The sequence below is a fragment of the Poeciliopsis prolifica genome, unplaced genomic scaffold (assembly GCF_027474105.1).
Source record: "Poeciliopsis prolifica strain line A6 unplaced genomic scaffold, Auburn_PproV2 SCAFFOLD133, whole genome shotgun sequence".
NCBI lineage: Eukaryota > Metazoa > Chordata > Actinopteri > Cyprinodontiformes > Poeciliidae > Poeciliopsis > Poeciliopsis prolifica.
In genome coordinates this window covers 595001-607812 of record NW_026562508.1, presented here as the reverse complement: position 1 = coordinate 607812, position 12812 = coordinate 595001, and the positions used below count along the sequence as shown (strand labels likewise).

General features: G+C 38.2%; 1 protein-coding gene across 1 annotated transcript in view; it reads right to left on the bottom strand.

Moving 5' to 3' along the window:
• Positions 1 to 11923: 11923 nt before the first annotated feature.
• Positions 11924 to 12812, bottom strand: part of LOC129355390 (uncharacterized) — a 1096-nt gene continuing 207 nt past the window's right edge. The window contains 2 exon segments of the mRNA XM_055024937.1: positions 11924 to 12289; positions 12292 to 12551. Coding sequence (XP_054880912.1) covers positions 12153 to 12289; positions 12292 to 12538 — 384 coding nt within the window. The 5' untranslated portion in view covers positions 12539 to 12551 and the 3' untranslated portion in view covers positions 11924 to 12152.

Genomic DNA, 12812 nt, shown 5'->3' with positions numbered 1-12812 from the left:
TTTTCATTTTTGACTAATCAATCATATGAAGGGGGTTCAGGTGTTCAGGGATACTAACCTAATGCAACTTGGGCAGTAATTGGCTTATTCTCCAGATTTTTATTTAACCAATTGAGCTTTTTAAACTATATTAGAAATACATGAAAATATACTTTTGTTTTTTTGTTCAATCACATATGCATTCCAGTTGATCCTTGTAATTAAGCAGTACAATAAGCTCAGTTATTCAAAGTATTTTAAAATATTCCCCAGGAAACCCAACAGATTGCATCAAGTCAATAATGTAGTCACAGCAGAAAATGTAATGTTATTGTCTAATAGCATTCCTTTAATAAACTCTTGATCATTTTAGGAAAGGTTGCATTTTCAGCTAAAATATTCTAATGTGAAAAGCTCAGTCCTTTCTGCTTCACTCAACATTAGTACAGTGTAGAACTGATGTGTTGCTCATTCTGGGGCAGAAAAGACTTGCTGGAGCATTCTGTAGCACATCTGGGCTGCAGTAATGTGTCTGCTCCTCAGGCTGTCAACCACATTACAGAGGTGATGAAAGGCATCATCAACCTTTCATCACCAGGATGCTGGTGAGAGATGGCATTCTCTTTCACCATATTTTACAGTGGAACATCCTTTATGAGTTTGTTGAGTGTTTGAGTCCCTCACCTTCATTGGAGCACTCAGAACATCACTGCACTGAAGATGGAACTTAATGACAGATGAAACATGAAGAGCATCCTACTGCAGATATTAAAAGGATCCAGGATTAGTTAAACATATTGGCCTAAATATGTTGCAATTTTCCTTTTACCTCGAATATTGCTGCTTGTGATACACCAAAACTCATTATTACTTCCAAGATTTTCATCTTTCTTATATTTATCACTCATGGAGGTTGCCATTTCTTTACTGATGGGTTGATGGTGCATAATGGTCCATTATGTACTGGAATCTACAGAGTAAACTCAGGAAGGCTAGTTTTACCTGAGAAGTTCATCATATTGCGTTTGACTGGTGGAAAAGTATTTCTCAACCATTTTTGGGCCAGCGGCCCCCTGTCCATTATCCAGGCCCCTCAACAAGCCCCATCGAAAACTTTGTAGACGTTTTTGCACTAAATATTATTTTATTAATAATTCTACCATCACTGTTATTGTTTTGATTTTTATGGTTGTTTCTGTATTTATCATCCAAAATAATTTCCCAGAGAACAAAAAGTCCATGTGAATAGAAATTTGTTTTACAGGCATCTGAAAAATTCAATGAATGGACATTCAAGATAAAATCAGTAGGCTTAACAGCAGCCAGAGTGGAAAAAAACTATTCTTGTTCTGTGCCATTTTCTGATGTTAAATATTTCACAAAATGACCAGATAAAAGATACACAGCAATGTCAGTTAAACTTTAAACCATTTGCAAAAAACTGTGCTCTGCAACATTAAGACAGGGATAGAACTGCAACCAAATCAATTCTAACTCTTCAGTGTTTCTGTGAGTTTCTTGTGCTGCAGCTCTGTGCTGCAGCTCTGTGCTGCAGCTCTGTGCTGCAGCTCTGTGCTGCAGCTCTGTGCTGCAGCTCTGTGCTGCAGCTCTGTGCTGCAGCTCTGTGCTGCAGCTCTGTGCTGCAGCTCTGTGCTGCAGCTCTGTGCTGCAGCTCTGTGCTGCAGCTCTGTGCTGCAGCTCTGTGCTGCAGCTCTGTGCTGCAGCTCTGTGCTGCAGCTCTGTGCTGCAGCTCTGTGCTGCAGCTCTGTGCTGCAGCTCTGTGCTGCAGCTCTGTGCTGCAGCTCTGTGCTGCAGCTCTGTGCTGCTTTCAGGAGAATGGGACATCAGAGAGTCATCCTTAAAATTTTACCCACGTGACATTTACTGTGAAAACCAGAGCTTTCAGTGGAAAAACAAATGTTCTAGATCCTTTTAGTTCCATACAAATATGGATATGGATTATATGTTTATATAGGCCTGACTATTGATTCATAGTTAGAGGTTGCTCGGTCATTTCGACCCAGGACACGCTGGAGGGACTATGTGTCCGGGCTGGCCTGGGGACACCTTGGGATTCCCCGGAGAAGTCTGGGCTGCTACCCCCGTGAACTTACCCTGGATAAGTGGGTAGGTGGATGGATGGACGGATGAATGATTCATTCATTTATTGGACAGAAATTACAAAGAACAAGGCTGGTTCTTAATTAAATCTCAATGAGTGAACTTGAAAGTGTCATGGAGTCATCAGCCTCATGACATTAAAACTGACATGAAATAAATATATCAAATAAACTCTAATTAAAAACATAAATAAGTGATAAGGTCCTTACAGTTATTGTCTGGAAAATATATATTTTTTTAGTAGATGTGGTCTCAAAAAACTCATGGCACTTTAAGAACATTATTTTACCTTTTATCTGAAAATAGTGTTTGTTTGTTTTTGCCATACTGTCCTCTCTGTATTAATTATTGCACGAAAGGCTTTGCCATACCAGCTTTTTCCACTGTATTTACTTTAGTTTCTTAGTTTATTCTTCAATTTTGTTCTTCATCCATTTCCATTGATTACTATTATCCTCTCTTGGCTTTTTGTTATGTCCTCTTCAGTTTCTTTTCTGTTACTAGTTTTATTTGTTGTTTTTTTTATTAATGCTCACCACCAGTAAACTTGACTCATTAAGCCATTCATCTGCTGCGCCGCCTCATCATCATGCGTTTCAGATCATGGTTTGATTTTCCACTCATATTGACTCTTCACTGTTTAGCGTCAGATTCTATGTGTTTATGTTCTGATTCACATCTAGTTTGTTGCTCCACTCTACGTCCTTGTTCTGTTTCAGAATTTTGCGCAATGTGCGCATCATTTTTTTTTCTTTGTTTGTTTTCACCCCAAACAAACAAGTAGTTGGGGAGCATGAAAGCTATCATAGCTATCATATGATATGCTATGATAGTTATCATAGCTATGATAGCAAAGATCGCTATCATTAGTAAAGCAACTTATATAGTCATGTCACGGTTGTAACATTCAGTTGAATCGAAGCAATAACAAAGTTGTAAAATAAATAAATGAGGTCTTCTGATGCTGTTTTGTGTTATTTTAAAAGCCAAGAGAATCACTCTTTCTCCAACCTGTCTCATTTAAGCCTGATAAAAGTCAGGCACCAAGTACAGTTTTCCAACACGAAGTATGTATTTATCATTTTTCATTGCTGATATAAGAGGATGGAAGCTACTGATAGCAGGGCACAAAAATGAAGACTTCCTGACAGGATGAGAGTGTAGACTTTCTGGTAAATTCCGTTCTAATGTAAAATATGACAGATTACTAGATTAAGGAAATTTGTAGTATTTGTAAGCTATCACCTAACCTAATATTTGAGTCGCCTGAAATAATCCGTTCCCCCTCCATAACATGGGAACAAATTGATTTACCAGTGTTGAACTTAGAGGAATAAAATTACTTGGCTCGTTAATTTTCTTCTAATCTGCCGGATCCAGGGACTCCGCATGCACAGTGGAAATCACAGAGAACAACCATTCAACATCTAACTTCAGACATATCTAGTTTTATCCAGACAATTCAATGCATACAGAATGTCACATCAGCATTAAATCCAGATTATCAAGAAGTCCAAACACATGACAAAACAGACATTTACCTGCAACGAGTTGGAAAGAAAAACACAATAGGAGAGACACAAGAATGCATTTTTGAAACTGGAGGGACCGATTGATATAAAACCCCACTGATTTGACTGATAACATATTTTTTAAATAGGTTTTAGTGTTTAGTCTAGAATCTTGAGGGCCACATAAAAAGCTATGGCAGGCCAGATTTGGCCCATGGACCTTGAGTTTGACACATGTGCACTAGTGGGTCTTTGTCATTTTATGAGGGTAATAACTGTTACTGGTAAGCTGCCTCTATTCAGTCTTCAAACATTTGTAAGAGTAAGGGAGAAAGTTCTGTAAAAGCAAAATTTCCATAAAATTCTATTGTGAACCCATCTAAACCTGATGCTTTATTTGCTATGATGTTTTTTATTTCATTTATTATCTCTTCCTGTAAAAGTGAAGCTTCCAAAGATTGAATCTGTGCTTCTGAAAGAGTTAGGAAATCTAACTGATTGACAGAGAAAACTGTCAATCTCCTGAGTGCTTGCCTGCAGTTTTTAATAGTTTTTAGAAATTGTAGGGCTTGGTTCTGTCTTAAAGGACACTTCCACTATAGCAACCTGTTTCTCCAGAGCTAGCCATCCGGCATGTTGTATAAGACACCTCTGATGTATGCTTTTATGATGTAGAGCTTTCCACACTATATCAGCAGATGGACCTGCTGGTGATTAGAGACGGGACATTAGTCTCTATAAATAAGTTCATTTGACCTCTTAAGGAGTTCAGAAAGTCATTGTCCTGCAGCTTGAATTTAGCCTCCATCCCATGACAAAAAATTTAATTGGGCCTCACCATGTTACAATTTCTTGAATTTATCAGGCCCATCAAAAACATCACAATTTTAAAAACTTGCAACTGCCTTGCTTTCTTTGGTCCAAGACTGATAACTAGTACAATATTTACTGCTCATGAATTTTACATCCAATGGTCCACATACAGTATGCAAGTCGGTTGCTTACATTTTTTGTATTAGTTTTAGATTACTGAAATGTCTCTCCCCAGGAGCAACAGTCATAGGCAACGTGCAAAATATACATGAAGCAATCCAGACTTCTCACAAAATGCTATGTAGTTGCATTTCAATCTGGAGAGACTCAGACTGAGAGAGAGGAAGACAATTAGAAGAGTTTATTGACATACAAAATTAAAGTCTTTGGCGCTCAGGCCCTAGCTGAGGACATCGATTATCGCAAAACTTTTTGCGATAAACTCGGATGAGCATTCCCGATGCTGATAGGAACGTCATCCCCCAGGGACCCGGCACTAGTGGTGGAGGTTGGCTGGGCGAGTGGAGGGGGGGAGATGGTGGGTTGAGCTCTGCTGGAAAGCGGAAGATGCCATGGATGGAGGTCCTTATCAGCTGGGACTTGGACGGTGATTGGACGTGACGTGTCTTGGACCAGCGTTGATTGGTCGACGGTGATGAGCAGGATGCACCAATTGGAAGATTCAGGTGGGACTAGGAAGACTCTTCCAGTTTGAATTTGTGCCTAGGCTTCATTTTATTCAAGCTGTAGTACATAACTTTAATAAAAATAAAAAAAATGCTTTCTCTATATTTGTTAAAGCTATCATCACCATGTTAGATAATCTGTGAAAGCATTCAATCTCCTCCACTTCGTCCCTGAGTTGCTATCACTGTCAATCAACTCATTTACTCACTACTAAATATGCTAATGGGGGAGAAACACCTTATTACAGGAAAGATGTTTATCTGCTGTCATTACCTGACTATAGAATGTAAAAAAATTAATAAGAATTGCTTAAGTATTTGATGTATTGGTGCTAGCTACAGCATAGGGATGAGCAGCCACATGAGGTTGTGATTGACAGCACTAAAACTCTCCTGCCACTGACTGGTTGTTTCTAGATAGCATTGGGATAAGGCAGAGGAATTAGATTGTTCACAGATTATCTCTCATGCCATACTGTGAAAACATAATGAGAGTTTTAACAAATATGTATTAAAGTTATTTACTACAGCTTTAAATTCACTGAGGGGAGGATGGGACAGGAGGGACGAGGAATAGAGCTGCTGCTGACTGACTCATCTGTTGTTAAGTGAAAAAGGTGCAGGTACATGTTCAGTATTTGAATATGTTGGTAATTTCTTTCCTTAATTTGTTAAATGCTAGTGAAAAGGAAGCAAACAGTCAGTAGCTAAGCTAACTATGCTGAATGGTTGATAATCTCACACAGTCTATCCAGTGCTCAGAGAAAAACTGGGTTACAAATGTGTAGAAAATGAAATCCCTCATTGTTGGAATAAGTAGTCTCCAAGTATCAATTGAACATAAGGCCTTGCAGATTTTTAAAAGAACTGAAGTCAAACAAGAATGATGCTATGCACGTATGCTTTGGTCCAATATTATATCCATAAGGGAATTTTTAAGGGATGTATGGGAAAGGGAAAAAATTAAAAATAACTTTAGCTTTAGGTGTTATGCTTCATAGAGAACTTACTATTTCTCAAATATTCTCTCAACTGGACCTAATAATGCAATCTAATCATAGGGCAATTGGGGTTCTTCCAGCCATCTTAGAGCAGAACCATAGATTCTGAGTTGCAAACATCTGATGACTTCATCCACAGAGCTGCCTTGGCCACATAATCAGGATTCATCTGAAATGTTGCTCAGCAACTCTTTGTGGAAATGTTGTTCGGACTTTGGCAGCTACAGAAATCTGGGGGTGTATAAAGCAAAACACAGTCCAGCCAATAGCATCACTTCTTTCTGGTGGGGAAGTGGCTTTGTTTCCAAAGTCGCAGCTGCCAGATCACACACGGTGAGCGTGGGACTCCCACAGATGACTCGTCACATTTATCTGTGACCACTGACAGCTTTACAGAGGTCAAGTACAGAGGGAATAAATTGTAGCAACAACAAAAATGAAAACAAATTGCAGGTAGGTGTAGGAAATACTGTGTGTGTTGTTGGGGTTAGTATTGCTGCATATTGTGAACTTACTGTTTCTTCTGCAGGATACATTTTTTCACCTCTGATGTTTTCAGTTATATTTTAGTCCTTTGTGCTTCAGTTTGATCTCTTGAAAAGGATTTCATAAGTTTGATGTTCCCAGAATACGTCACCATGAGTATGCTAACCAGATGCATGAGCCACTCAGTCACCACTAGAGCTTCAGAACGTAGATAACACTTCATAACTTTGGTTAAGAACCAACTGATGTTTTTTAATACAGATATGACAACATATTCAGGGCTTATGAGTTTCTTTTTTTCATAGAATTGCCATAAAAGAAACATTGAAGGTACGAGTAAAACTCATTGGATCCATTTTTCTTGACATTAGGTTGAAACCTATATGTTTTACATTTTCCACATACATTTAGTTAAGGTATTAGGTCTTTTACCTCATTTTTAAGCCCTACCACATTAAGACACAATACTCATTCCTCCCAACTACTTGAATTGAAAAAACCTAAAACCAAATCTTCATGTGGCCCCATGTTGTTCTGTGTCAAGAAAATCCAAGGTCATCCCACTTCCCCATGCTGGAGATTTAGTTTAACAGTAACAATAAATAAAGTTACCTTTAACATTAGTCACACAAGTGACATCTAGATCCAACAGTAGACCCAGATTGCAATAAAATAAATCTGGTTGTGTTTTTTGTTTTTGTCTCCTGCAAACTTTGCTTTAATTATACTTATTTTTCCTATCTAATCATAAGAAATTATAGTCAAAGAGAGAGATGAGACATGAAGAGCAGGTTTCCTGGAAAAAGAGGAAGTAAGTTTCCAGCTTGCAGTTGTATAAACATAGCTGAGACTATTCCTTGTTTCAAAGCATAACAGTTTTAAAAGATGAAATCTAAACATTTTGAGTAATTAGATAGATTTAAAGTAAAGTACTTATATTAATATTGGCTTTCTTATAACAATACTTACATTTATACTTTCATTTGTGGGAACATTTACAAGTAAAACAAGTAACTGTAACTTTGGCATCAAATAATTACAATAATAGATTATTCCTGGTTTCTTTTCAGAACATCTGTAGTAACTCAAATTATAATTATAATGAGAGTAATACGTTGTGATTATCATACAATTATAAATGAATGCTTCAAAGAAACTAAAAGGTGAAATGTGTAAAACATGTAACTGCTATTAAAGATCACTGATGATGTGTTAGAGGTAGATAATAGGTGAAAGGTTAGGGGTCAAATGGGGACTAACAGGAAAGCAGAGGTGACCAACACCTGACTTGGAACAACTTTGACTTTTCAAAGAAAAGTTATGCAGGCAACAAACATAGGACCACTGAGCAATCCTGGGTCAGTAGAAAAGACATCAGGACGGAATGTCTCTAAGACATCCAAGCAGACAGCCAATGAAACAAGCACAACAACAGTGCTAGCCAATGCAAATGCACCAAAAGTGTGGATAAACCCTATAACAGGTGAGAGCAAAAGAGGAATCTTTGGTTGGATCCTCCAGGCAGCTTTGAGCCAAGACCGAGACAGACAAAGAACTCTGCAGCTGAAGAAGAGCCAGAGACACAGAGCCGAAGACTGTCCTGCGCACGGGGACCAACCCATCAGCACCGCAACATGTGGCTTCAAATTGCACTTCTCTCATTGGCTGGGTCCAAACCCAAAGACAAAGATGAAGATCAAGGAAAAGATGAAGACCTAAATCCTGTGTGACCTCATCATGGATGCAGAGATGACAGCTCATCAGAAAACAGAGATCCCTGCCTTTGTCAATCAACCTCCTTCTGCTGCAACACCTTCTTCATCATCAAGCCAGTTCTGGGGTTCGAAACACCAAACTCCATCTGTCTCTCTCAAAAGGTTCCCTTTTTAGTTCTTAGTGTCACCGTTAGAGAAAGACAGGCTAGATGATTGATTTTACTTGTTTGATAATTTCTGCTACTTAATTAAGCTGTACTGACCCTTGCAAAAAATTGCTTTACTAATAAAATATTTAGCATTAAGAAAATCTAAAAGATGTTGTGGACATTCAATTAACATACTCTTTGTGATCAAATTGGTTTTGTTTTAAACCAGAGAAATTCACTTCTGGACCTCCATCTCACGCGTCATTTGGGTCACGTGTCTGAAACCCAGCTATCGGTCTGTGGTGCATTAAAGAAAAAATATCAAACGTCAGATTTTTCACAACAAAATATTAACAGTCATGGAAGAGTCTTACATAACTTTGTATTAAAGGCTTACAGTGTTCAATTATGCTGCATGAACTGATCAGTACATTATTGGGAGTGAACCCAAAACCTTTTGCGAGGTAACACGAAAGAAAAATAAATCCCCAACTCCCCTTTAGGGCTCCATAAGAACGGCTCACTTAGAAAAGCAATTTAAAAAATCTTGCAAGAATTGGGACTCGCAGATATCTGGACATATTTCTAAAAACATGACCGTGAATTTACTTTTTACTCAACTAGGCATAACATACATACTAGAATTGATTATTTTTTTATGTTCAATGAGAACCTTCAAGAGTGAAAGATAGTATAATAGGACAAAGAGACATTTCTGATCACTTTGGTTTAAATATGAAAATTAATTTAATAGAAACCCCTAAAAAATACTTTATGGAGGCTCAACACAAGCTTATTAAACAGTACTGCATTCAAAATGGAAATGCCAGACAAGCTTCAAAATTCCTTAGACTTTAATGATAATGGAACAGTTAGCCCTGTTCCATTCTGTGGGATGCGATTTAAGCATATATTAGGGGTAAAATGATTGCAAAATTCGGAATTTTGAATAACATTAGAGCAACAAAACTAACACTAAAACTTCCAGAAAAATTTCAAAAGATTGGAGCAGCTGCATTCGATTAACAAAAGCCCCTCCTTCCTGGAATAAATGAAGCATATTAAGCAGTAGAGTCACAACATTTCTAGTGAGGAAATTGAAAAAAAACTTAATTGTATGAGACAAAGGTAGTATAATGCAGGGCCGAAAGCTGCTAAGATGCTTTTGTGGAGGCTTAGGAAACAACAGGGTTAAAACACAATCTATAAAGTTCATAACTAAAACACTAACAAGAACACTAATAAACTTGATGAATTTCAGAGGTATTATGCAGTTCTGTACACACAGCCAGACAAAATAGATAATTAAACAATTTAAAAAATTCTTAACTCCTTGGATCTTCCATCTCTAGAAAAAAAACAAAATGACAAGTTAATGGCAGAAACATCAGCTGAGGAAGTTGACTATGGGATATCAAATCTTAAGACCAAATCAATGGGCTGTGATGGGTTCCCTCCTGCATGGTATGAGGCCATAAAGGAATCTGTTCTCCCACTAATAAAGGTTTCTTTCAACTACACCCTGAGGGGGCGCTCTCCTGCCATCATGGCGAGAGGCGTTTATTGGTCATGAAGGACAAAACGGATCCTAAAGGGTATAGACCATTAGTTTATTAAATATAGACTAAAACTATATGTTACCATATTAGCTAAGAGATTAAGTAGCCCTGATAGATGGGGACCAGACAGGTTTCATTGGTAATAGATAAATGCATGACAGTATAAGGAGGGCCATTCATAATCTTTATAATTAAAGAAAAATCAACTCCAGTCCTTCTCAGCTTAGATGCCGAGAAGACATGTGATACTGTAGGGTGGGAGTTTTTGTTTCAGGTAATGACGTGATTTGAGTTCTGTGATAAATTTAGTTATGTATTCCTCACCAAAAGCAAGAATTACAATTGAATCAAATAACATTATGAGGGTGTATGCAGGGCTGCCCATAAAGCCCACTGCTCTTTAATCTTTTTATCGAACCACTGGCTCAGGTTATTAGAGAGGAGTCTGGGCTGGAAGGGGGGACAATAGGAAATGTGGAAAACAAAATATGCTTGTATGTGGATGAAGTTTAGTGGTAACTAAAAACCTTAAAACTGGTATTCCATTGCTTATGAACATCCTGGAATCATATGTCAGACTCTCAGGTTATAAACTCAACGTAAAAAAAACCCTAACATTTTGACCCTCCATTTCAATTTAGTTGGGGTCAATAACAGAGTATTTAGGTGATATAATAACAAAATATTTGGCTCAATTATATGAGGTTAATTATAAATGACTAAATAAAAAATTATATGAGGACCTGGACAGGTGGAGCCTGCTTCCCCTTGGCCTTGGCAACAGAATCCAAACAATAAAGACAAATGTTCTTCCAAGACTATTGTATATATTTGCAGCACTTCCAGCCAAACAATTTAGGGAGTGGGATAAGCATTTTTCAAGGTTCATATGGAGCAATAAAAGGCCAAGAGTAAGATACTCGACCCTGCAGCTGCCTGAGGACCAAGGATGGGAAATGGGTCTGCCTTACCTGGTGGATTTTTTTCCAGGTCTGCCCAGATTTGACCTGTGGTGCTGGTGTAACCCAAACTATGATGCTAAGTGGAAGACATTGAGCTTTCTTTGTTGGACTTCCCTATGCAGACTGTTTTGGGATGCCTAGATGGGCTACCCCAGATATGCCAATTACAAAATTTGTGTTTGAGTTTCTTTAGTCTTTTCATTTCCTGCTATGGACCATGGAATACTTCCTGAGAGACTCAGTAATGGGGATACATAGCTGTTGAAGTTATTTATCATTGCAAGCAAGAAGGCTATTAGTAATTGTTGGCTCCAACCTAGACCCCCTTCTCTGAAGATTCTTGTGAATATTATAAACTTGGTCCACAATCTGACTTTTACATGTCTCCAGAAGGAAAAAGGAGAGACACTTGTTGTAGCCAAAGGTGTGTAACAGTTAATTTTTGTGATTCCACATCACCCAGACAGACACCTGGGAGTTTTCCTTATTTTTTGTTACTCCAGTAAAATGACTGTAAAATTGTAGTGGTCTTTAGTGTGACAGCCCACGACCTGCCATAACCCTCATGTTTGACTGTATGTACTTCTATGTTTAAAAACAAATTAAAGTACATAAGAAAAATAAAGAAAATAAAAAACTGAAGGAGACCTGCTGCTGAGAAAATATTAATCTATACATTTTTCATGCCGACACTATTTCTAGGTTTCGGGGCTCCTGCTGCCATCTTCCAGATGTGGGTGACTGGCAGGATATACACTGGAAAAGACAGCTCGCAACTTTTCCAGCCATTCATACTATTAACACATACAACAAGGGTAAGCTAGAATGGCCAAGCAACCCTGTTAGGAGTTTTTACATAAACATGTTAACACATTGTACATTATACTAATTCTATTTTATAACAGCTTTGCACAGTATCAATTTGAATAACCAGGCAGAGGTTAGTTGCAGTAATATTTTTATTTTTCACTGGTGGCAAAACAGTGAAACAAGGACTAATTCTTTTGAACAGGACCAGAATGTATTTCTTGCTAAAGAGTCTGGTATTACATGATGAGGCATGGAATCACTGAGCCAATATCCCACCATACATACCATGAGTGGGAATAATGGATGTTGAGCATGTTGTACCAGTTTGTCATTTATATCTACACAAGAATACTGGCCATGTTAGCCAAGGGTGTAGGAATAGTGAAGTGTGCCGCCTTTTTTAAGAAAGCAGTCATGTTGATGGGTTCCAGGCTGGAGCTGACGCTGGCAGACCCCCACCAGGTCATCAAAGAGCAGGTCATTGTCATACACTTCAGCTTCATCTCATCATTTTCTAGAGCATGGAAGTAGTTGAACTCCTCTTCCCACCAGGGGTTGACTGTGTCTTTACGAACAGCAGTCTTACCCAGGCTGGTTGCTCCACAGAATACCTTGACATAACAGTCTGCTGTTCCAAGCAGGTCAGAGGGGAGCTTGCTGGCCCGAAGATTGAAAAGCCTGAGCTGGGCCTGAGCCAAGCTGAGAGCACACAGGACCAGCAGCACAACAGGAAGGTTGGAGACCATGACTCAAAGGAGGCTGAGGAGGATAAGCACATTTTGACTTGCAAATTCAATTAAAATTTTAATTATACACGAGATTGATGAAAGATACAATCTGGAAGAATAATTATGACCCAAAATTTTGAGAATAAGATTGAAAAAAAAATTCTGTCATCAGATGTCTATTGTTTTGGTTCAAAATTTGAGTTACAAAGATCAACTAAACATAATATTTGTACTTTTCAGAGTATATAAGCATGCTCTTTTTATGCTGTCATTGCTTTTGTATCTAAATGAC